This window comes from Catharus ustulatus, chromosome Z (assembly GCF_009819885.2).
Source record: "Catharus ustulatus isolate bCatUst1 chromosome Z, bCatUst1.pri.v2, whole genome shotgun sequence".
NCBI lineage: Eukaryota > Metazoa > Chordata > Aves > Passeriformes > Turdidae > Catharus > Catharus ustulatus.
The window spans coordinates 13,660,898-13,686,825 of NC_046262.2; the positions used below are offsets into that span (position 1 = coordinate 13,660,898).

The 25,928-nt window shown below is 39.7% G+C and overlaps 1 protein-coding gene across 2 annotated transcripts in view; it reads right to left on the reverse strand.

The window, feature by feature from the left end:
- The window catches only part of PLCXD3 (phosphatidylinositol specific phospholipase C X domain containing 3), a 78,377-nt gene that overhangs the window by 46,776 nt on the left and 5,673 nt on the right, over positions 1-25,928 (reverse strand). Inside the window, exon 2 of one of the 2 annotated variants that reach the window (XM_033086256.1) lies at positions 15,654-15,771. The exons of the other annotated variant lie outside the window; for it this stretch is intronic. Coding sequence (XP_032942147.1) covers positions 15,654-15,723 — 70 coding nt within the window. The 5' untranslated portion in view covers positions 15,724-15,771. The remainder of the gene's footprint in view (positions 1-15,653; positions 15,772-25,928) is intronic. 2 annotated transcript variants of the gene reach the window in all.

Consider the following 25,928-nt stretch of genomic DNA (forward strand, 5'->3'; position numbering starts at 1 on the left):
GGAAAAAGAAGAAAGTGGGGGGGATATTTGGAGTGATGGCATTTGTTTTCCCAAGTAACCATTCCATGTGATAGAGCCCTGCTTTCCTGGAGTTGGTTGAACACCTAACTGTCCATGGGAACTGGTGGATAAATTTTTGTGCTGCTTTGTTTGTATATATGGGCTTTTCTTTCTCTGATAAACTGTCTTTATCTCTTGAGTTTTCCAGCTTTTATTCTTCCAGTTCTCTCCCTGATTCTGCTAGTGGTGCAATGAGTAAGCAGCTGTGGCACTTAGTGGCTCCCTGGGATTAAACCATGACAGACTGGAGCAAGACTCCCAGTCGGAAGCAGTGTTTCTCCACCACAGTAATACACAGAAACATAAAAGACAAAAAGATTATGGTGTTTTGTGGGAAATGCTGACTCAGTGTCAAGAGTAGAGGCCATTACTAAAGGGATGCAGGCAAGAACCAACTCTCCATGGTTACCAGGACTCACCAGACGGGCAGAGGCAAGCTGGGCTCTGAAACCAGGTGTGAGCGCCCTGTGTGTGGTGTTACAGGCAGGGATGTGTGCACAAGGACAAAAGGAGGGGGAGCCTACAAGACCAGAGTTGCTGCTACAGGTTATGCAGAAATACCTGTAGAGAAACACATCCTTCTTCTGCATGTTTGCTGTACGTGAGTGATGTGGGATAAATGTAGGTGGCTACACGCAGCCCAGAGACATCCACCACAACCCCCTAGTGTTCTCTGTAAGAGAGACAGAAATCCTACTGGGAGAAACAGTGTACCACCCATAACACTTTCTGTTTGACAAACTAAAATTATACAAGCCAACTTGGTATTTCCCCCACCATGACATGAGTGTTCAGTCAGTCAGTTCTTGGTGTACTGAGAAAAAGCATTTTTTGGAACACAGTCAGCACAACCTAGGCTGGAATACACTTGATATCCACACAGTAACACTTTCAGGTTTCACAGACAGAGCTATTTAGACTGCATATATTCTTAGACAGCACTAGTATTAGTGTCAGGTTTTATTTTTGTATATAGCTAGAAGTCTGCTGCTTCCATTTCAGGCCTGGAGAAAGATTTCTATATCTAAAATTCTATCCAATTTTTCCCAGTTATAGTTGCTAGTCATCAAAAGTTATTACCTTTCTGACATGCCTGGGACCATCACAGCCATAAGGAAACTACTGCAATATGGGAAGATACTGAATTTGGTGTTTGAATGGAGATTGCCCAAAATGAAGAAAAATGAAGTCACATTACCACTTAGTTTTTGAATTTGCACACCATGCCCACAAGACTTATACTCCTAAACTTCTAAGTATTATTCATTTTTAACTACTATATACAACTAAGTAGAGAACTTCAAACACTGAGAAATCATCTGTTTAATTCAGCCAACTCAACTCCACAGGAAATAACAGAAGCAAGAAAAGTGCTCCCTGACACTTAAACACTCATGCAATAATACCAAGCATAACACAGCAAACCTTATTTCACTGCCAAAATAATCTGGTAACAGACAAAACAAGGGGGAAAAAAATCTCATTAAGATGAAAATATCCACTGCCATCAACAAATTAACCTGGAAACACTAGGAATGCAGCAAGAAACAGCAATGTCAGAATCAACACCCTTGGACACAAACTTAAGTCCTTAAAAAATTTCTTTAATAGAAAGAGACTAATAAAACTCCAAACCTCTTAAACCTTTAATTTTTCTGTTAACTGTAAGTTCTTCACTAAGCTAATCCCTTTAATGCCTGGTCAATAAACTCAGCTGCCAGCTCTTAACAATACAGGTAATAACACACAGCAATCTGCGCTAGAAGTTTACATTCTCCCTCTCCCAAGTACATAGCCTCTGAACTAAGACTGATCTGATATCAAAGGCTCCATTTTTCAGATGGGAAAGAAACGACAGAAGAAATGTGAACTGTCAGGGTACTGAGATGGCATTTTTTGGGAGGCAGAGCCCCTCTCCCTCAGCCATCTCCACCAGCTATCCCTGCTCACATGCCTGAATTTTTGCTTTGATATGCTGTCGACACCTGAGGGGATACACAGCCTAACAGGCAGGTCATGGCCCAACAGAAAAGAAATACATCTATAAATAAAAAGCATTACACATTGGCAAATGTGCTGATATTTTGTCTATATGCATCTTCCCACCTGCACAGCACTGGAAATTAACATTTTCTCAATTTGCTCGAAGAAACACACAGAAGGTCGGCTCAGTCTTGTGATTTCTATGGATTATATTACCTGACTTGAATGCCAAACACAGTTTGGTATTTCCAAATATAGACCTTGCGTGTATTTTTCTGAACTGTCTCAGCAAAGGGCTGGACAAAATTTGATTTTCTTTCTTCCCAAAACTGATTATGCTCAGTGGCATATCCACTCCTATACACTTCCTCCCCATCCCTCTCAATTCTCTCAACCTTCTGTTACCAGCAAAGAAATAAAAGGAAATTATAAGCAACATCAGGTACATTTCAACTGAAGCCTGTAACAGCATTTTTCCATAAATCTATCATTTCTAGTCATTTCCCAATAATTATTTATACATTGGTAGCCAAACAGACAAAGGTTTGTATCACAAAAGGCGCACAAAATGGACAGGTAACTATACAGTTTCATAATCTGGCCACATTCCTCCTGCAAAAGGTGGCTCCAGCTTTGCAGAAAACATAATGCAAAGGTACAACGGTGAACTGAAAGGTCAATCTGACCTTCACTTTGACAGGTTTTAGACATTAAAGGTTAATACACCCAGAAGATGCTAGCTCTGTCTCAAAGACCCTTTTCCTAGCACTCTTTTGTGTATGGAAACAATGCTTCTATACAGAATCACAGAATCATTTACGTTGAAAAAGACTTTTAAGATCGTCAAATCCAACAACATACATCGTTGTAACTCCGAGCCCACCAAGGAGAGGCATGAATACAAGCAAGACTTAAAATGACATTTTAACTGACTTTAGATAAATTAATGCAAGCCTGTCAGTGGACACCAACACTGATGGACACAATTTAGACTGAAGGACTGCTGCAGGACACTGTGTCCACACACTGTGCTCTTCTCCATCCTCTCTGCTAGGGACTGGCATCCCACAGCCACCTGCAGCATGACGCACCCCAGTGCTTCCCAACCCCTGCCTGTTCCCTCCCTGCCACAGAAATGGTTTCATTAATGATACATCATAACCTCGTAATCTCATTTTTCTTGACTAGGGCTCATTTCCTTTTCATTACAGATGCAATAATTCGTTAACAAGGAGGATCTGCCATGGCTAAAAGTCTAAGTTGTAACACAAGAACCCAATTGGCATGAACTACATTTCAAAACCTGAGCGGAGCCATATCATCTGTTGTTTAATGGGAGACTTCGCAGCTCTCTGGCACACTGAAGTTTCTGCATTTGCATTTGATACTACACATACACTTTCCACCTGGCACATCCTCCCCAGAAATATATGCCTCTAAAGGAAATGAGAAGAGGGGATCAATTCAAAGACAGGTGGAAATTCAATTCCACCAAAGCTGCAAAATTTTGAATAGAATATTTTTATCTAGGTAGTATTTGTGAGCCAGAACTCTGACAAGGACATACTGCAAACTCAAAAAACGCCCCCCATTCCTGTTCTAAAATAAAAGCGGTTCTATTTAATTACTTCACCAATTTCTCCCCTGGCAAAGGCATAAGCAAATAAAATATTTTAGTATAGAGCTGTGATTCCTTATGGCTTTGGCCAGGTTGACAAATAAAACTAGCATAAACCTCAAAACCTGGGAGGCAAACAGTTATCTCATTAAAGTGCAGCACATTAACTTGCCATCAGCTCTGCTGCGTGCTGTGCTGTGAATAAATTAAATGTGAATTCAGAAGAATTCTGACTGTCTGTGTCTGACAAGCTTTATTACTGTGCATATACCAGCAATCATCTCCCCAGTTTTGCAGGAAAAAAAAAAACACACCAAAAAAACATTAAGGAGGCAAGAGTGAATCAGTCCAAGTTTGTCTCTTCGGGCAGGAAGGTTTATAAGCTAAACTTATAATGCCAGAGATGGCCTCACAAAAATGCTTTGATGGCAAATGCATAAATGGAACCGATTTTTTGGACAGCCACCAGTACAGCAGATATTTTGGTGACCTACCATTAGCAGTTTCTCTTTGTGGCCAAACATACTGAGAGTCTGTGGTTCATGCAAATGCAATCCAAGTTCTCTCAAAAAGAAATGCAACCTGAGCACTGACTCTGATGGATTTTGGCTCAGTCAGGCACAGGGGAAGTCACTGAATAATATATTTTCCTGGGACAGTAGGAAACATTTCCTTGCCTTCTGAAGTTCTTTGTCCTTTTTTCTTGCAGCATTACTTTATCTTGGAGCATGAAGAGGTTCCAGTATGTTAGCTGTGTTTCATACATTTCAATGAGACAAGACTTGACCATGAAAAGCAAGTTTTAGCATTTCTTTTCCACTGTATTTTCTTAAGTTCTATTTCACTAATAACAATCAGGATTTGTGACCACTTTCATGTATTTCAAAATACAAACATAATAAAAATTAATGCATTTTAATAAGGCAAAACCATCAAACAATCAAAACACAAATGAGGAAAGAAGTGAGACAGCCATCACTCTAACTGGCTCAGGTCTCCCAAGACACTACCAGAAATGTGAGTATTCAAGATTGGACGCCATTGATCCAACACAATGAAGGAATGTGCAACTATGGAAATGTTGTATCTGTACTTGCATTCTATTATTCTTCAGATATGGTAAATAACAGCATATTAATAAATGGTCTCTGGCATGAACTTTTGAAGACCTTATGGCTGGTTTAGCTCAATGGGTGCAGCATTATGAGGTGACAATATGCAAAAGCAGAATCTGAGACATTGGCACAACTTCAAATAGTAGCACATGGTAAGAAAGACCTTGAGGTCCTGGAGCATGTCCAGAGAAGGGCAACAAAGTGAAGGGTGTGCAGAGTAAGACTTGTTACAAGTGGATGAGATAGTGGAGTGTTCAGCTTGGAGGAGGCTCAGGGGAGACCTCACTGCTCTCCAAAACTCCCTGAAAGAAGGTGCAGCCAGGTGGGGGTCAGCCTCTTCTTCCAAGTAAGAAGGAGAAATTGCCTGAAATTGTGCCAGGGAAGGTTTAGATTATGAACAATTTCTTCTTGCTTCTTCAAGAGATTGCAAGCATTGGAATTGGCTACCTAGGGAAGTAATGGAGTCACTATCCCTGGAGGTATTAAAACAATGGGCAGACATGGCATTAAGGGACATGACCTAGTGGTGAATGTGGTAGTTTTACGTTAATGGTTGACTCAATAATTATAGAGGTCTTTTCCAACTGGAATTATTCTATGATTTTTTCTATTACACAAAGCACCTTAGCCTTTGGCAAAACAAAATTCTGTAGCTCCATGCTCATTTAACTTGCAGATGCATTAAACCATATAATGTCAGCAAGTCTCTTGGACAGAAGCACACTGAATTTCTAGCAGTTCAGACTGATAGGGAATTAAAAATTAACCTTTTACTCATCAATATTTCAATGCCCTATTAGATTCCATTCAGTAGAGAATGTCCTTAGCACATGTCCTTACAAAACAATCACAGTAAAGCTCGAGAGGATGACAAGCATTTAACTGAAGAAATCAGAAGGGTATAGAATTTGCCTAAAGACTCCAGAGATATGGCTTGTTTCATTGTTAAACTTACGTTGCCTCAGATGACACAAGTTAGTCTACAGATAAAATCTGTGCATTCCACAGAAGGTTCCCTCTGATGTTGGCCAGAAGTCCTGAAGCAGCTCACCCTGCTCTGCTGATCACATAGAGACTTTCCCAGGGAATAATTTAGCTGCAAAGGAGGCTTGGAGGCAGCAACATGGCATTTGATCAGTGGCCCTAAATCCTACAGTCTCATTGCAACAGACAAAGCATCAACTCCAAGTCACTCACAGGGAACATGTCTCTGACAGGGTTACTGAGCTGAAGTGCAACCTTGCAAATGTGTACAGTAATTTTACGACTATAAGGTGCACCCTGTCGACTAAAATTTTGATCAAAACCCAGAAGTGCGTCTTATAATCCGGTGCGCCTTATATATGGACAAAGTTTGGAAATTTCCCAACCCGAAAGTGCAAGCTGCAAGCCAAGCCACAAGAGGGGTAGCGCCGTGGCAGCGCCCAGCCGTGAGGGGGGGTTTTCCGCAGCAGTGCCAAGCTGTGAGCCGTGGCAGCACCACCGGAGCCCCAAACCACGCCAGCCGATGCTGGGGGCAGGCAGGAGTGCCGGGGCCTGCGGCACAGGGAGGGTGCCTGGGGCTGCTTTTAAAGGCTACGCTGATCCTTGAAAAATGCTTGCAAATTGAGCACCTGCCAGTAAATCCCATGACCACACGATACCGTTACTAATTCGTTACTTTGTTGCGCATGGATCGTTGCTGCAAAAGAAAAGTGCGTCTTATAGTCCGGTGAGCCTTATGTATGGACAAAGTTCGGCGATTTGCCAACACCCAGAAGTGCGCCTTATAATCCGGTGGGCCTTATAGTCATAAAATTACTGTAAATTGAAAGTGTGGGGAATGCTGTAAGTGCCTAGGACCCACCGGCAGGAGAAAAGTGTGTTGTACCTCTCACAAAGAGGGCTTCTGGGGAATTAAAGCCCCTCCACAGCAAAACACAATTCCTGTATCTAGTTTTTTTCTCCCTACCAGATTTCTTCAGCCAAATCATACAAGTCATATACAGGTATTGGGGGTGAAAAAACAAATTGAGAGAAAGGAATTAACTATAATGCACCTTTTAAATGAGAGCAGGTCCAGACACTGTGATCTGGTGATTTAAATGGCAGTAATTTCGCGAGTATAAGGCTCACCAGATTATACAGTGCACCTCCGGGTGTCAGCAAATCTCCGAACTTTGTCCACATATAAGGCGCACCGGAGTATAAGGCGCACTTTTTTTTGGCAGTGAGCATCCGCGCGCAACAAAGTAACCAATTAGTAACAATAGCACCAGCCATGCTGTCTTGGGTTACAATACGGGAGGGGGGGGGGGGTGCAGTGATCTTTATCTCCGTGGGAGATACTCTGCTAATGGGCCATTCATTGAAACCAGTAGGGCATTGTTCTTTATCTTTGCACCCCCATCCTTCCTCCAGGGAGTTATCTTCTGATAATGGCCCATTGAGTCCTACTGTGTGACTGATAAAATTACTTCATCCCATTGAGAGTTGCTCCAGCCAGGGGGGAGAGCCAAGCCTTTCCTACCTGCCTTTCCTACCTAGATAAAAAACTGAAATTCTGGGACACCAAGTCACCCTCTTTTCCCTGGACTCTAGAGGAAAACCGGACTTTTTTCCCATATCATCGCTGGACCTTCAGAGGGAGGCTGCACCCTTCTACAGGAGCACTGCTTCAACTGAACCACATCTGTCACTGCAGGAAGACTGTAGCCACCATTTAATGGGACTGCTACCAACACCCTGACTGACAGGTGTCACCCTGACGGGGTGTCAGGCTGTGCTCTGACTTTGTGTCTTAGTTTGGAGGACAGGTGTCTGCTGAGAAAGGCAGGAGCCTCTCTTTGAAACGGAGAATGTAAACTCCCTCTCTCCAAATTATTATAATTTCAAAATCAAGGGGCTCTCAGGCAAAGATATGGGGATTAGGAATAACAGTTCTTTACCAGGGAAATTAAAATAGAAATACAGTACTATAAAGAAACAAACCCCAAACCCTGACAGAGTACAACCTGACACCCCATCAGGCAGGGTGTTGGTAGCAGTTTGATTAAATAGTGGCTGCAGTCTTCTTGCAGTGACAGATGTGGTTTAATTGAAGCAGTGCTCCTGTAGAAGATACAGTTTCCTTCCAGAGGACTAGCAGTGATGTGGAGAAATCTCTTTTTTTTCTAGAGTCCACTAGAGAAAGGGCTTCTCAGTGTTCTGGAATTTCAGTTTTTATCCTGGTAAGAAAGGCTTGGCTCTCCCCCCTGGCTGGAGTAACTCTCAGTGGGAAAAAATAGTTTTATCAGTCACACAGTGGGACTCAGTAGGCCACTAGCAGAAGATAATTCCCTGGAGGAAGGATGGGGGGTGCAAGATAAAGAACAATGCCCTACCGGTTTCAATGGATAGCCCATTAGCAGAGTATCTCCCACAGAGATAAAGATCACCGTCCCACCTAGTCACAACAGATAGTGATAGAATAGATACTTTGATCACATCCTGTATTGTAATCCAGGACACTTTGTCAGTGTTTGGGCTTTGTTTCTTTGTAGTACTGTATTTCTATCTTAATTTTCCTAGTAAAGAACTGTTATTCCTAATTCCCATATCTTTGCCTTAGAGCCCCTTAATTTCAAAATTATAATAATTTGGAGGGAGGGGGTTTACCTTCTTCAAAAACAGGCTCCTGCCTTTCTTAGCAGACACCTGTCCTCCAAACCAGGACACGTGCCGAGCCCCGCTGAGCCCCATGATCCCGCGCAAGCTGCGCCACGCATCCCCCTACCCCCTTCCGAGCCCCACGGCCCCACGTGGTCCGGCTCCTAGCTCACATTTCCGGGTTGGGAAATTTCCGAACTTTGTCCATATATAAGGCGCTCTGGAGTATAAGACGCACTTCCAGGTTTGGACCAAAATTTTAGTCAAAAGGGTGCGCCTTATACGAGTGAAATTACTGTAACTTCTCTGGCATTTACAAATGATAAAGAGGTCAAGATATTAAATACCTAGCAAATAATTTGCTTCGACAAATATGCTGCTTGTCTCTGGCAAACAGAACAGGAATTGTTATAACCTACCTGAGCAGTATAAGTATACAATTTATGCATGTTCTCTGAGAGTTTCCACATGGGTTCTCGTTGCTCAACTGCTTCTGCACTACCTCATGTAGAGCACACATGTGCCAACTGCCACACACAGGGAAAGGAAATAGAGGACTGCAGAAAATGGGGGCAATGTTTACTCTGAGAAAGGACTGTTGAGCTTTTCAGGGTTTCCTAAAAAGACATAAAAACTTTCTAAACAGGTCTTCCTTTTCTAACTTGTTCACCTGTCACTTGATTTGACCCACATTCTTTGTGCAGCTTGCAAAATAAAGTTTAATTTCATCATTTATTATCTTTCAACAGGGAGTAAAAAAGTCCAGAAAAACATATGTGCCCATATATATGCATACACACATACATATTAGAGTCCATGCAATGATTAATACACACATCCAAATTGTAATACCTACCAATCAAGTCATTGCTTTACATCATGTGAAACCTTGCTCTTTGTAAGTTAGAGGGGAGCTCTGCTTTCCTGGGGAAGAAAAGTGTTCTTTTGTCTTCAAAAAGGCAAATTTATGAACAATCAGGATTTGGCCCAGGAATAGTTTTTCTGTTCCTGAGATGTCCACTCACTCTCACTCAGTCCAAAAAAGCCCAGCAGCCAGTCCAACAACAAGTCAGGCTCATCATCTTGTTTAGTTTTGGAGTGAGGTTTTTTCTGTTTGTTTGGTTTGTGGAATTTTTGAGGTTTTGATTTGTTTTGTTGTTTATTGGGGTTTTTATAAAGAATTAAAATTTTACTAAAATTACCCCTGTGTAGAACTTAAGTTTGCTAAGCAACAGGCAGTGTCTGCCCTGGCGATCTTACAGTCTACAAGGAGAAGAGATGGACAGACAAAAAAGTGCGCAGAGGAAGAGAAAGAAACTACTGGTGGTAGCCAAAAATTGAGAGAAATTTCAAATGTCTGTTCATGTTAATATTGGTTTGGCCTCCTGTACCCTACACAAGAAGAGAAAACCTCCTCAGCCCTCCTACATGGATGGATGGTCTAATGGAGACCTGACTCGAATAAGACCATGCTCATCTCTGGCAAGTGTTTGCTTATGAAGATGTCCCTGCTTATTTTGCAGGGGTCTTGGATGAGATCAACTTTCCAGGTCCCTTCCAAATGAAACTATTCTGTGACTCTACAATTTTAAGCATCTGCACAAATTCAACAAGACTTAAAATACCACATAACTACTCCTTTCAGCACATGAGGCCTGTGCCCAAATCCAGTGCACATCTTTGATTTTCAAGCCCTCAAATAGAATATCCAAGTGAGAACACTCAAATTTGCACAGAGGGCAGAGGGGCAGGTTGGTCCTGTGAGTCCATTTTTAACAATGCGTTTCAAAGAGCTAACTTCTATAAATCAAGAAAGAAACCCCAGTGACTGAAGCATCTCTTTGTAGTAAAAGTGAGTCAGTTGTCTTGAAGCCCAGATATGACTGATACTAGTCCTTTCATTCAGATTCAAGGAGATAAGTTAGCTACAAAGCTCCCTGTTCAGCTGTTACAATATTTGATGAAGAGAAGGTTAATCTTTCTGGTACTTTTAATAACCACCTCTCAAATCAGCGGCACAGCTGGTGTCTGATACAAGGGTAAGGACACCGAATATTGCCAGCTCCAACGTATCAATTAAGTAGTGATGAACTCTGAGAAGAAAAGCTGTACTGTATTTTAACCTCTTTACCCTGAAGAGCTGTAGACAGAGGATAATTAATTGAGCAAATCACTATAGGTGAAAGCCTAACTCAACATCTGGAAAAAGCCCTGAATTAATGAATTACATATACACACACATGTGTAAATATATACAGAGATATAGAGATATAGACGACAGAGGTATAGATACAGACAGCTATACACACAATGAATTTTAAAAAAATCTTTTTACATACATGCATATTTATAAATATATATATATGAATTACAAAGTTTGCAAGACTCCTTTGAATGTGAGCCTAAAGAGAACTCCTGCAACATGTACAGACACCTTCCAAAGGCTGGGATAGATCCTTGCAGTCATTTGTTACATCTTAATCCCCACTCACTGTTCTTCCCAGGAATTAAAGGACACACGGTGAAATCAGCAAGACATCCATACTGAGACAGACAGTAATCCGCCCTGCTCTAGGGACGAGGGAAGCACCCTGAACATGGTCACAGAATGGGGTCACTTTTTATATGTCTTGAAATCATAAAAAACTTCTTGTGCACAGGGGAGCCCACATGTATTTACTTAAGGTTCAAATGGGTCAGCTTAGGGCAACATGTACATGGACCTCAGCAGTGACCTAATTCTGACTTCTTGAGAGCATGGTTTCATGAATTCCAGATGCACTTAGAAATTCAAATTTGAACTTTTACCAGCTCCCATGAAAGTAAAATCATATATCCATGTTACCTGAGCAAACCTGCCAAAACCCCAAAGAGAACTTGTTAAATACATAAAGTATCACAGAAACACATTTGCATTCTGTTAATCTTCGTTTGATACTAATCATGCGGAAGCCTGAAAATATATACGGATATTTGTTTCTTCTGAGGCCAGTGCTAATCATAAACAAGGAATTAAAAATGTTTTTGTTAACTTTACTCTTCTGCTGATCACCTACCAAAAAGGTTCCCTGTCTTTATATGGCTTGTATGATTTTTATTCATGTTAAAGCTCAGATGTTCACACTCATAGGATAGAATTCACTTTTCATGTTATGCATCTTAGTCCACAGTTTGCTTTGAAACAGTGAATTTGGCCAGGACTAATAGCACGTCTGAACTTTGAAGCCTATTTATCAGTCAGATTCATCAATTTAGTCTCCTACGAGTAGTGGTGAGTAAACTCTCATAAATTGTTTTCCCACACATAATTGCTTTGTGTAAGAAAGGTTATGCAAGTGTTCAAGGAAGTTCACTTGGTCAGGGCATTCAAGAAGGACCTTTTTGTAATTTTAATTTACTATCTCCCAAATGTTTGTAAGCTACTGAACCAGGGTCACAGCCACACTGCACCCTATTCACATTCTGACTTTTCCTGTTTTGAGCATATGGGTAAGCATCTAGAATTTAAGCTTCTATAAAATATCTTGAAAACACAGTTCTACCTGAGCAATTCTGATGATGAAAGGATTATAGTTTAGGTAGAAAAATTGAATGCAAAGGATTGTTGAAAACAATTTCCTTATTGCTATACCTTGTTCTCCTTGTTCTGTCTAACACAATCTACCCCACTGTGGTCTATGTTTATAAATTCATTCTAAACAATCAATATTTGACATCTTACTCTGCTACAGGGAATAATAAAATACAAAGAAAAACCCTTACCAAATATTACTTTTTCTTCCAAAAAAGGATTAGAAGATAAAATACCTAATTCCAATGTGACAAAATAAGAGTTTGATTTTTAAAATATTGAAGATGAAAAATACCACAACTAATGTGAAAAGACAGAGTAAGGAAAACAAAAATTCTACAAGTCAATGTGATTACACTATCTGTTATATAAAGCAAATAATTAAATCTCATAAATAAGAAAGGAAGAAATAAATTTAGAAAAAAAATCTAGTTATAAGAAATTGTTGAAGCCATGATTAAATGTCCTTGGTTAACTGTGCCACAACTACTGTTCCTTGTTCAGTCTGGTGAGCAGTATTGTCCCAGCCCATATATTCTCTATATAATGTCTAAGTGAATATTTTCAGATATCACTGCCTGCTTCTGGCTCCTAAAAGCCGAAGTTCTGCTCTTAAATGCCAAAAAATGATTCAGTGCTTCAGGGCATGTACAGGTGAAACAGTCATTTAGTCATTCCTCCTGAAGCAGACAGCAAAATTGTCATGGAGGTGAAACATCCTTTCATAACCTTGTCAGAAGTAGCCTCTGTCTCTTGAAGAACTTTTAAAAATTTTATTTATTTAAGAAAAAGTAGTGATAATGGTTTGGTTTCTGACAGATCTCTGCAAAGTGGTGAGACTATCATACTTTCCAGATTATGCAGGTAACAGAAAAAGGCTTATTTTTGTTAGACCTAAATTAAAAAGACATGTCCATTTCATAAAATATTTTCTGTCTTTTTGAATCACTAAGAAATAACATTATTTTTTTATGTGGGTACAACTATCAATCTACACTTACACATTCTATTGTTCAAGAGTGCCTGAAAGGTAGTATTTTAGAGGAAAGTAATTTTACATAGCTGGTTTACAGAACAGAAAAACCTACAGAGATCAACAGACAGTATCTACAGATTCAGGCTAAAATCATATTAGAATAGGCTATGTTCAACAAACATAGTTTCAAAAACTTCCTCCACAAGAGAAGTGGTTTTAAAACATTGGAGGCTGGAATATACTTTAATTCTTGAGTATTTCCTGCTCTTTGCCAGGAGTTTCCATCCCATGACTTCTGCTTCTAATCTAAATCCACACTTCCCAAAAACTGAAATATGTAATGTAAGCAGATAAAAACAAACAAACAAAAAACCCCAACCAAAAACAAACAACAAACAAACAAATCTGTATTTCAGACATCACAGAAAGGAAAGCTTTCAACAAGAAATCCTAATATGTGTAATTTCAGTAAAGTACAGCATTCTGTACAGGGGCATTCAGTTCCCCCCAAATGAATACTTTACAAGAAATACTTATTCATAAAATGATCCAGATACAAGTTAGAAAGCCCTCCACATATCGAAAAACTCACATAATAAAAAACCTTAGAGGCTGACCTGAGAGGCTCTCTGAACAGAGCTCGATGGACATTTTTCATGGTCCTGAAAAAGCATGCATCTCTCTATTCAGCAGCACCAAAAGACTTAGAAGTGTATCAGTGAAACAAAAGCAAAGTTTATGCCAGTTTCAGTAGCTAACATAACTGCTAGGGTATACAGATTTGTTCTTGCTCTTCCCTGTAACTGCATATGGTCACTTTTGGAGAGCAGGACAATGGTGACACAGCAGTACTGCTATTTACATATCACTTTAAACATACCATCTCAGTTTGAAATGAATATTTTGGGTTTGATACAGCCTGCAATTACTGAAATAATACACTTTCAATGACTGAAGTAAAACTTTCCATTTTTGAATGGGAGAATGGCGACATTCCATCTCAAATGGAGCATTCCCTTTTTTTCTGTCTTTCATCAACTGTGGATGAAGAAATGCATTTATTACTTTCCAAGTTCTTTTCCTCATAATGCTGGAAAATAGACAACAACATAAGAGCATTTCAGATCTAAGGCCACAATAGGTAATGATTATTGATGCTGGACTGTTGCCTTGCATGGTAGAAATCAGTTCAAGCCATGAAATAATTCAGTTCAATAGACTCTACAGCAACTCTGAAACCTCATACTAAGATGGAGTGCTTTTTCTGGAGAGAACTCTGATCTCACTTTTAACAGATTTCTCAATCTATCAGTTGTTCTAGCAGTCTCATCAGTAAAAACATGCAGTTTAATTTCAAGCTGAATATATACGGAGAAAAATAGCATTTATATTTCACTTCTTGACTACCTCCCGAGCATGCTGTGATAGTTATAATCCTACCAGAAAACCATTCTCAAAAATCATTGCTCATATTCTTTAATCAGACTCAGAAACATTTTCATACCCTGTAAGAAGAGACAGCTCCATCAAAAATATGACTCTCACAGGGTCTCTTAACACCAACTTTCTTCATGGTCTTGATGTAGCAAATGGTCTCTTCAGGATTTAATAATTTCTAGTATCAGGATAAAATGTGTCATCAAAAGCTTTAAAAGGACAGCTCATGGAATAACTTATGGGACATAATCTTCAACTGACACCCAAAGATACAGAGACTGAAATGCACAGGCAGGGCATGGTAGCTGGCTGGTAGCGCCAGCCTCCTCCTCTTCCCCTTAGCTGGGATAAGCAATTCCTCATAATTTGCTCTTCTTGAGGCTTTGAAATTCAACTTTAACATACTAAACAGCAATACCCTCTTCCTGGGCAACCAGAGAATTGTGATTATGGAGCACAGCACAGGCAAAAACATACTTTTATACAGAATGACACTGTCACATGCTGGAACCTCGAACACACTTTGAAAGGCGTAATGCCTTTATGAGGGTAAAATGAGGATTGCATTAATGGTGGAAGAACTGTTTAAGCAGAATGAACAGAGTAAAAAATACTGTGGTGATTATGGGGTTTTGGCTTGGTTCCTTCTTCCCTTTGCAGATACAGGGACAGCTCAGAAAATCAGCATCACTACTTTAAAAAAAGATAATTTGGTATCATGGGGACTCCCCAAGAGGTAACCCAGCATTTTAACACACATATTCAGAAACTGCAAATTGAAAATAACAGGAATTCTTTTTCAATATATATTACAAGAAAAGCTTCAAAGAGGGAGACACTAGTAATTTCTTCCAATCACCAGACCTTTTATTTGTCTTCATCATATGGAAGTATTTCTATCACACAAGCCCAGAACAACACATGGAGAGATCAAATTTTCTGTCTGGATCTTGCAGAAGTTAAGGATGAAATGCTACCAGAGAACAACAACAGTGTAGGCAGTACTGAAAAATAATAGTTGAGCCAGACTAGCTGAAATCTGATGAAAGTGAACTACAGACAACAGCTAGGGAACTGCCCTCACACAGTGCGTGGTCAGGTGTGTCTCATGGGTCAGCTAATCTCAAAGTATCACTGTATATTGAAAAGTAGTATTACTTTTAATTGTTAATATATTTCCTAGTATCTTCCCTGCTTTAAATTTTTTTCTAGGATAGAATGTGCTTTGACTCCAGCAAATAACTAAAATATAAATTTACTTCTCACCTGAGTTACACCAAGGACTAATTAAGGCCCAGCTGGAAGTTGTCCACCTCCAGTTAAAGAGAGGTTTCATGTCGTATAAACAGTCCTATCAGCAGGCTGGTTCAAGGAAAAGACCTCACTGGTAGGAGAAAAAGAATACAAAATTTGTTGCTTAATAAGTAGTGACTTCTGCATAATCATCAGGATGTAATTCAATTGGTTCAGATCTGTCACACACACAACCATCTAGGCTCCAAGGTCACAGATATTGTCTCTTTAGCAGACAAAGCTACTCATCACAAAACTTCACTATAAAAGAGTACTGTGTTTTGACAGAGCTTAAGATGCCCCCTGCAAAGAAGAGCTCAGGGAGCAAGTCAAGTCATGTAAAAAAATTCAGTATTCCAGTGCCTGCCCAGGCTTTTCATATGGCATGGGAAAACCATTTACCAAGGCACTCACAGCATCAAGTTTTATACAGCAACAGTTGTAGTAAATCACCCATAGTCTGGATTAGCAGCAAACTTTCTAAATTTACAATACCCTTCCAAACTTGTCCCTGATGAAGAAATATAAAAGCATCTTAATTGCTATTCTCTCAACTACTTTTTCTAAATGCTTTCTACCAGAAATTAATCTCAATTCAAGAGAAATCAACAAGGCATGGATGAACATTTTTCATCTATTAAGAAGTCTCTGGTAGTGTTTTGTGGAGAGCTCCCTTGTGAGTAAACCCCACCAACATGCTGCCAGCTTGCAACAGACAATGACCAGCATTCCTGGAATCCATCTGCCATTATCTACATGTAGCCTAACATGTGATTCTTAGGAATGGTACTGTGCAGGGCCTTAAAAGTCCCTTCTAACTCAGTCTGTTCTGTGAATACTACATCTCATTTGCAGCTACACCAGACCCACCTCATCTTCGTTAACCACCATGGATCTAGCTAACAACAGCAGTGATGATTTCTTCCCACCTGTCCCACCTGTAATTCCAGCCTCTCCACTCTCCAAGTCTCTTCCTGAATTTAACATGTTTTAAATCCTCCTTCTAAAAATAAACCATGAGTTTCAGTTTATTTTTATCCAAATCAAGTCCATTTCTGCGATACAATACAGGCCACTGTTTTCATGTGCTTCTTTACATTGGTATTACTTATATATTTCAATAATGAGCTTGTTCTCAGCTAGGTTGTTAGTGAAACAATACTAAACAAAACAGGACCCAAATGAAGAAGTACCCTGTTCACTGACCAGTTCTACCAGTTCAGTGCTGTCTTCACCAGCAAGCAATTCAGACTGACTGGCAAACACTGCTACCAAGATTTATTTTGGATTTTTTAGGAAGTATCATACAGAACAGGACAACTGTAGAGGAGCTTTACCCTGTTGCTTTGACAAAGTCATTATTCAGCCTCATACTTCATCCCAAAAGACACTCCTTGACTGAAGTCATCATGAATTCACTACCAAGAAGAGCAGCAGGAAGTGTGCAACAGCAGGCTTATCCTTTTAGGGCTTCAGTAATTTGATATTCTGATTTAAATTAAAGCTATAAAAGATTGAAAGCATGAAAAAAGTTTTGTCAACAGTTTTCACTTTACACATCCTAGCTTGGCACTCATTAAGTACAGTAACTTCACGATCACTGTCTTGGGTTACAATACAGAGTGTGATGAAAGGTATCTATTCTATCACCATCTGTTGAGGGTGGGGGCAGTGATCCTTATCTCCATGGGAGATATTCTGCTAATGGACCATCCATTGAAACCAGGCAGGGCATTGTTCTTTATCTTTTCACAACCCATCCTTCCTCCAGCCAGTCATTTTCTGCTAATGGCCATTGAGTCCCACTGTGGGACTGATAAAATTACTGCATCCCATTGGAAGTTGCTCCAGCCAGGGGGAAGAGCCCAAAATTTCTTACCAAGATAAAAACAGAGGTTTTGGGACACTAAGGGAGCCCCTTTCTCCACTGGACTCCAGAGGAAAACTGGATTTCTCCACATCACCACTGGACCTCCAGAGGGAAACTGCACCTTCTGCAGGAGCACTGCTTCAACTGAATCACATCTGTCACTGCAGGAGGATGCAGCCACCATTTAATGGGACTGCTACCAACACCCTGCCTGACGGGGTGTCAGGCTGTACTCTGAATTTGTCAGGGTTTGCAGTTTGTTTCTTTGTAGTACTGTATTTCTATTTTAATTTCCCTAGAAAAGAACTGTTATTCCTATTCCCATATCTTTGCCTGAAAGCCCCTTGATTTCAAAATTATAATAATTTGGAGGGAGGGGGTTTACATTCTCCATTTCAAAGAGAAGCTCCTGCCTTTCCCAGCAGACACCTGTCCTCCAAACTAAAACAGCAACTTTTTGTTCTTTGTCCATATATAAACCGCACCTGATTATAAGCCACATTTCTGGGTTCGGACCAAAATTTTAGTCAAAATGGTGCGCCTTATAATCGTCAAATTACTGTACTTCAATACTGCAACATTGTTTTATTGCAGCACCAAATTGGCAGAACACAGCCCCATTCTGCTGTGAGCTTGCAGAAACCTTTTACCTGCATGGTTTATCACTCACTTTACCAAAATTTCATAGCAGATTCTTCCACATTTTTTTAAAGTAAGGCCTGGGCTGCAATGGTATACAGACTCTTCTCTCTAAACAGGGGTCCTGAGCACAAAATTTACTAGCCAGGGGTATCACAGCAATGCATATTTTCAGAGCACACATAAGAAGAGCAGAAGTAAAATAGCCTTTTCAGAGACCACAAAAAACTTAGCAGCAGCTGGTGAAATGCCTGGGTATATCCTATTATTTAGCAGTAAAATGTGGGTCTTATTACTGTAAATTTCACTTATTTTCCCCAACATCAGTGTAATTAACACCTGTGTCCCCTCTTTATGAGCACAGGTTTTCCTTAACTTTTTCTGAAGTCTTCAAAGCAAAATCGGCCAACAAAAGACTCCTGGGCTATGCTCTAGATGCTTTCTGAAGCAATGCTTTGCAAAGAGATGGAGCTAAATCTGGCAGTGCTCACCCCCTACTCTCCAGGCAGAGATTTAGGGTAGTAATCTAAATGGCTCATCTACATACCTTCAGCCTTCAGAATATTTGCTTCTTTTTTTTCACTTTATTCTCTCTCTTGCATCATTTTGGGAGCATGGATGAACCTACAGGTGCCTTCATTCTTTCAGGCAATGCTCATGAGGCTCCCAAGTGCTCACACCTTGCCTCTCTCCCCACTAGAATACATTAATGATTAGAGCAATATGCAGCTTGCTCAATAACCTTCACATAAGGAAACAATTCCACACTTTGGTTCTCTGCACAAGTGACTGAAGGATGCAGATAAAACCAGCTGTCAGTGGTTCCCAGACTGAAAGGGGACGAAGTACTCCAGATGCCACCAAGGAACATCCAGTGCAGTGTCGAGGCAGTGCTTGCACGTAACTCCAAGACGGCACACAACAACCCCTAATGGAACTCAGACTGTGCTGCTAACTGGCCTCCCTTGCTCTGCAGAGCTTGCAAACCTCCCATTTAGCTGGAGCTGCTGTAACTTTATTTGATTTCCAAGTGAGGCCAGAAACCTTATCTCCTGCAGCTCACTCTCTAAATCATGGAGATCTGCCAAACCACTTACAGCCTGGTCTCACCTCTGACTGGTCCTTCTTTTCAGAGGCCACTTCAGAGGTGGGTGATGCAATGCAGTGCTTTGTATGCCATCACATTTGATACACATGTGTTGCTTTCCTCTGAACAATGTTTCCTTTCCCTGCTGGTATGACACAGTGCAAAGCACACAGATCTCATGTACAAGACACAAAAACCTAACACGTCTGCTCTTATGAGAAGCTTTGTATACCCTCTTTCTCCTCTGTCCTTAGGAAAATGCATGGTTTAAAGGTCAAGTCTATAAATTAAGATCAATAAAACACAGACTCATTTTCTATCCCTGCCTCAGCATCCTCTATTTTAATCAAGTAATTTAGTATTCCTGTCAACAAAACATGGAAAACATCCTGTCATAATAGAGAAAATGAATCCTGTGTAATTTGTGTTTAAAATGGAGGCTATGGAGATGGTTAAAATATGCACACACTTTCCATGCTCTGACCATTTCTTTCAGACAAGCTTTAAGCCTATGTCTTTGGCTCAAGCATCAGTAAAAGCCATTAGTCAGAAATCCTGTCCTAGACCATCCCCACCACCAGTCATGGGGTTTTTTTACATGCTGGTGTAGAGCTGTATTTATTTGGCAGAACTAACGTCGAAGTCACCATGTTTGATCACTTGCACTGTGATGTCTCAAGGATCTCTAGCTCTACTACTCTTCTCAGTGCCCAGCCCAGGTATCAAAAACTCCATAAATCCTTACCTTCAATGTGATACAGAAATCCATGCAGTGTTTTTGACAGCTACTTTTCTGTTTTCCTCAGCATAATTTAAATTATCTGTTTTCAAGCCATCACACAACAGTGCAACATGAAAATCCAGCTTAGATCAGAGACCAAAGGAAGCAGATTGGTCTTTCGGAAGAAGCTGTTCAAAAGAGGTATGATGAGCCTTGGTGTTCCAGGGCTTCAGAAAACAGAGCAATACTGCTGTTATGAAACAACCATATGCAGACTCAAATAACCCAACTTTTACAGTCCTTTCTTGAAGAGTATTCTCTGTTTCAATGCCTATCTCTATTGCACAGTAATTCCAGGAAAAAAATCCACATCTGCACTGGAAGACAAAACCCAAAAATTTCAACCTTTACTTACTCTTGTTCAAGAGTTCTCCAGACCTCATTTACATCAACATCTTAAAATATATGTTAAGACTTTGAAAATAAGCTAGCTTGTTTTTGAAATACTTTGGTCTAAATATTAAAGTGTATTGTTACAAATAAATGTTAATACACGTTATTTTCTACAGTAAAAAGGAGCAAGTCTGTGAAAGGCCTACTACCTCAAACACCATTACAATACAGACAAAACCCAAAATATTACTTAGTGGTATTTCAGCCTCAAAATAATCAATTAGACTACATGCTATTTCCTCCTCTTCTGTACATAAGGGTTTAATCTAGCACCATTAGTCATCACAGTGTATGTGTCAACTGATTTTGCAATGCTATAGGTAAAATCCCCAAACCTGCTTTTCTTTTGTTGTGCCCTGATTTATATTTAGGTCATAAGCAAAGATAATGCAATTTTTGGATAAAGCTGAACCATAAATCTTGTGATTTTTTCCTTCTATAAATAAATTTTTTTTTCTTTAATGTAGCTATTTATAACGGTTCACTTAAAGACTATAAGCAACATAAGCTGGTACTTTTATTTCTGACAAATGCATTACATTGGGTGCTTTAGAGGGCCATATTTAAGTTCATCATCCAGTCAGCACTGCTTTCTTCAGCTGTTTAGAGCAATTTATTCATCAAGAGCTAACTGAGGCAGACTTAGTTCCACCCTGAATAGTGCACAAAGTAAAAACAGTTATTGCTCTGATTTAGTGACATTTCATACACACCTGCATTTACACATGTTATAAGGCAGTGGGAAACCAGACTTGGTTAGATTCATGTCAAAACTTCTCCTCTCAGTGAGTGAATCCTGTTGTTCAATAAACTGCTGAAAACTAATCCAAAGGGAAAAAAAACACCCAAACCATGAACTAAGTAGAACTTAAGAAAAAAAGTTCACTTTGAACATAATAGTTGCCTTCTCTCCCCCTGGATCTTTCCTGGTTTGCCAGGAATTTTTAAAACACATTACTTTGTCTTACATAATAACTTGTAAGCACTGTTTTAATCTAGTAGGGAAAAAACCAGGCATGTTACCCTATCCCCACTTACTTTCAAATGTCATTTCCAATTAAGATACTTCTTCATATCTCTATCGGTTTTACATATCCTCTAACTATTTCTGGCCTGTATCCCACACTTAAGACAGAGCTGAGGTAACACCTGATGGAAAGTGAGATGTAAAACGGATTGCATTTTGCTTCTTGGTTTCTGCGTTGCAAGAACAGCATGCTCTTGTAGACAACAGCAATTTCAAAATGAAAAGGCATTATCTGCCACTTGACTTGGAGTCGCTGCTTTCAAGGAATTTGTTTATCAGCACTTCTGAATAGCTTTTGAAATATGAAACCAATTAATAAAACCTAAAAATTACAACAAAGCACCATCATCTTCCTTCTCAGAGGGAAAATTCAAGGTAATTCACAGTCTAGGATAGATGGCTTGAAGATTAGGAAACTATCTTTCTCAGCACATCTGGGAGAGCCAAACTGAATAAAGGTAAAATCCATTTCTGAAAACGACACAGGCCAGAAGAGTAAAACGATATGTGTAGGGGGAAATATCCCTTTATTCTCACCTTGTCCTTGAACCTTTTCCATGATACATACCAGAGGAAACACCACAATCAAGACACTGGACTAAGTGCACCTTTAATCTCCCTTCAGTTCAGCACTTCTCCCCCTGGCCCTAGACCTCGACCTTCACTCAGTTTAACCGTTTCAATTTAAACCTCCTTCTGCTTATTTATACAGATACAAACAGGGCTCTCCTGCAAAACTGAACTCACTTTCAAATAGCAGAGATTACTCTTGGTTTTGTGAAGGATGCAGCCTCAAAAGAAACAGTAAGAATTCTGTGCTGTACAAAGCATATTAATAAGCAGCTAGGAACTGAAATCCCAATAGGGACCAGACCACTCAACCTTACAGTGACTTGTTTTGACCCCTGCAGGGCAGGAGGATGTGACAGGGCCAAACACATGATGGCACAAAAACCAACCATTTCTTAGTGGTACTACCACCACCACACAATCCTAAGCTCTCAAAGAAGTCAGTGCTAGTTTTATTGCTTCATATGCTGTTTTCAGCAAGGAAAGCCTGAAACATCACTAGCCAGTTCATTAAAACTTATCTTAGAAATCCCAGTTTTCTCCATATTCCATTATATGATTTCTAAAGGAAATTCCACCTTACACACAGCAGAAGTAACAGCATTCTTTTCTACATGTGCTGTTCATGCCCTTCACAGTGTCCCTTGGCTTGTTTCCCCTATAATACAGCTACATCCAAAAATTACTGAAGCTGGCTTGTTTTCTCTTTATGTATTGTCAACTTATAAAATGTTTCTCAAAACACTCACTCGGCACACGAACTAAATAACACTCAGCTAAAGGCAGGAGTCCAGCTCCCTCTCACAGCAAGAGCCTGCACTCCTAGATAAGCCTTGAAGCATGTCTAGACATGTGTTGCCCATTCCCAACCTGGAGAGGACCTGTTTTGAGGTGATCTCTTCTACTTGAAAGAACAGTTGTCAATTTTGCACCAGAAGCAGAGGAAGGTAAAACTCCAACTGAGCAATGCTTTGCAGATTACAGTTCATCAAAATTGAGTATTTCCATCCCACTGGCAAAGATTCACTTCAACGACAGAAATGGTGAGAGAACTATACAAGGTGGGGGAAAAGTTAAAGCATTAAAAACAAACCAAACCAAACCAAACACACAAACATGGCCCAAGACACACAATTCCAGGTTTGGATTCACATGGTCTAAGTGTCCTGAATTTAAACATGCAAGTTTCCTATACCAAAAAATACTGATGCAACCCCCCAAAACTGCTTTTTAGTGCAGTGAGGATGCAGATGAATGCAAAGAATACTCAGTGTCCGACCTAGATTTTTTTCCTGTACCCTCCTCACCCTTTTTACGGCTTAGGTTATCTGGGGAATTTCTGTTCAAAACCAGCTTCATCCAGCCTGTTTGTTCCACCCCAGAGAATGAATTACCCCTACCACTACCACAGTGCCATGCAGAGTGCCAACATAAATTTCATTGCTTTCCAGCAATGGAAAAAGCAACTGGCAGGTGCCTCCTGCAGCAGCTTCAAAGTGATATCCTGTGCCCACCACACAGAGACAAGCACCTTTGGAGATGCAGGCACATCAAGGGAACCCATCCAACTGTCACACATTTTTGGATCACATGATGGGAACATGCGTTCTCACACATGAAACACAAAGAAACACCACTACCCCAGCTTGCATAGCTTCTGATACAGTATTTGTGAACATTACCTACACAATTAGAATAGTCTTGAAAAATTTGAGGATTTCAACCGAGAGAAAGACTGATCCCAAAACAGCAAATCTCTTGGGATTCCTGTGCTAGCACCTAGAATGAGCACCTGCTCAAACTTCCCCACTGACAAAGCAACTTTTGGATAGCATGAAAGTAGCACTCCACCAAAAGCTTTTGTGAACTTTGCAATATAAACCAAATACCATTTCTTCCAAAGCACAGTCTAGGGGTCAGTGAAATCTTCCATAACCCACTGAGCTGACTTCCCAACCCAGCTGTCCTCCTACAAGCAAGGCCAGCCTCAGTATCAGTGGTGTCCTTGAGATTACCAGACCCAACCTACAAATCAGAAAACAGGGCAGAGATTTCTAGCAGGTGTCTTAAGATTTCTAACAGCCATCTTAAGATCTTCAGCAGCTTCACAGTTAATGAAAATGTGTCAAATTCTTCCATTTCTCTTCCACCTTTTAAAGGTAGGCATCTGAGTGAAACACCAGAAGACAATTCTAATTACATGCTGGTTCAGGAGAGATACAAATATGCCATTTGGTTTTAGTGTGAACACCCAGACTAGCCTAAACCATGTATTTTTGAAGCATGTATTTTGAAGGTCCAACTTCTAACATCAGGATTTAGCATAACAAACAAAACTAATAATCTTTGAGGGTCGAAAGCATTAATTCGATTGCACATGTGACTCATCTTTTCTGTATTTTTCTTACTCTCACTTAAATCCCAGTTTAGCAACCTTTCCTAATTATAAAACCAAGCTGCATGGTTGCCAATGTATAAATAAAAAGTCAAATGTTTAATAGGATTTCTTTTTCAAAATTCTATTCAAACACAAAACCACTATGGATGACAGCATGATAGTAAGGGAAAGCATAAAGACTATTCATCTCACTAGAGTTTGTTTTGGTTTAAAAAAATGGCTACAGAATTTATTAAAGGCTAGATTAGTTAAGTGTCCTTTATCCTCGCTTTTTTAAAAATTAGAAGCAAAATTCATAATGCAGTAGACTTCATGGATGGGTTTTTGCCATGATGGCAGCAGCACACATCATGTATCTCCAATCATCTGAAACATCCTAAGCGACAGAAGGGAGCAAAGCCTGGAATCACAACAAAGAAAATCCATTTCTTCTTTCCATCCTGTATCTTTTTTCAGTATTCTGCAACATTTTATTTCCACAGCTGAAACACTAAGCATTTAAGCATGAGGTATGTGAGCTAACCAGGTAAGAGACTGGATGAACCAAAGATTAATTTTATTTAATATGGAGACACTGTTTCAAAGGACAGCAAAGCCTCTGAAAACTGTTTTAGCAATTTGTTTTAAATTAGATTATGGTGAAAACTGAGATGGTATTAAAATAGACAGAAAAACAGAAATCTGGACTTTCTAAAATGAAATTATATATTTCAGCCTTTATGCACAGCTATTAGCTGACACTATACAGCTGTTCAAAATAACGGAAAATATCAAACCAAGTTCAAATGAAAAACCATTCAAGTTTGCAAAAACTTAGATTAAAATCCAGACCTTCAGATTTTGAGCCACATTTCTTCCCAATTATATTGTCTGCAGTATCCCAAGGGCTATACTGTAGGGATTGCACAAGGAGATCTTCACAAATTAAGCACCTGTAATTTGAACCTACTCTGACGAAAGGACAAGATGGGAATGAAAGTTATTCTCCTTGGAACTGGTTGCTTTTTGAAGAGTAAAATGGTTAAACACAAATCTGTCTACTAAATCTGAATGGTATTTATAAATTATAAATTAATTTATAAAAAAGCAGGGAACATTTTAATAATTATTTCTATACAGAACAGTAGAAGAGATTGCACAGCACTCTTAAGGGGTTTAAAGTTACAGTCTGAATAACTCTGCCTATCTAGGACCTGCATTTTAAACTACTTACACCGTTGAGTGTGTCTCACAGTAGAGCATCTTCAAAGTAAGATCTATTTTGCATGAAAGACAAGAGTTCAAGCTGCACTACAGTAAGAAACATAGGAAGTTATCAAACATAAAACACACACCAAACACAAAGTTAAAGACCATCAGAAGGTAAGGGCAATTTGGATACACAGAACAATCAAGAAATTTTCAGACAAGAGATAAAAAACCCCAGCAGTTCATTGAGTTGGAAAGACAGAAGTAATTCCAGATGGCAATAAAGCTGTTCCCT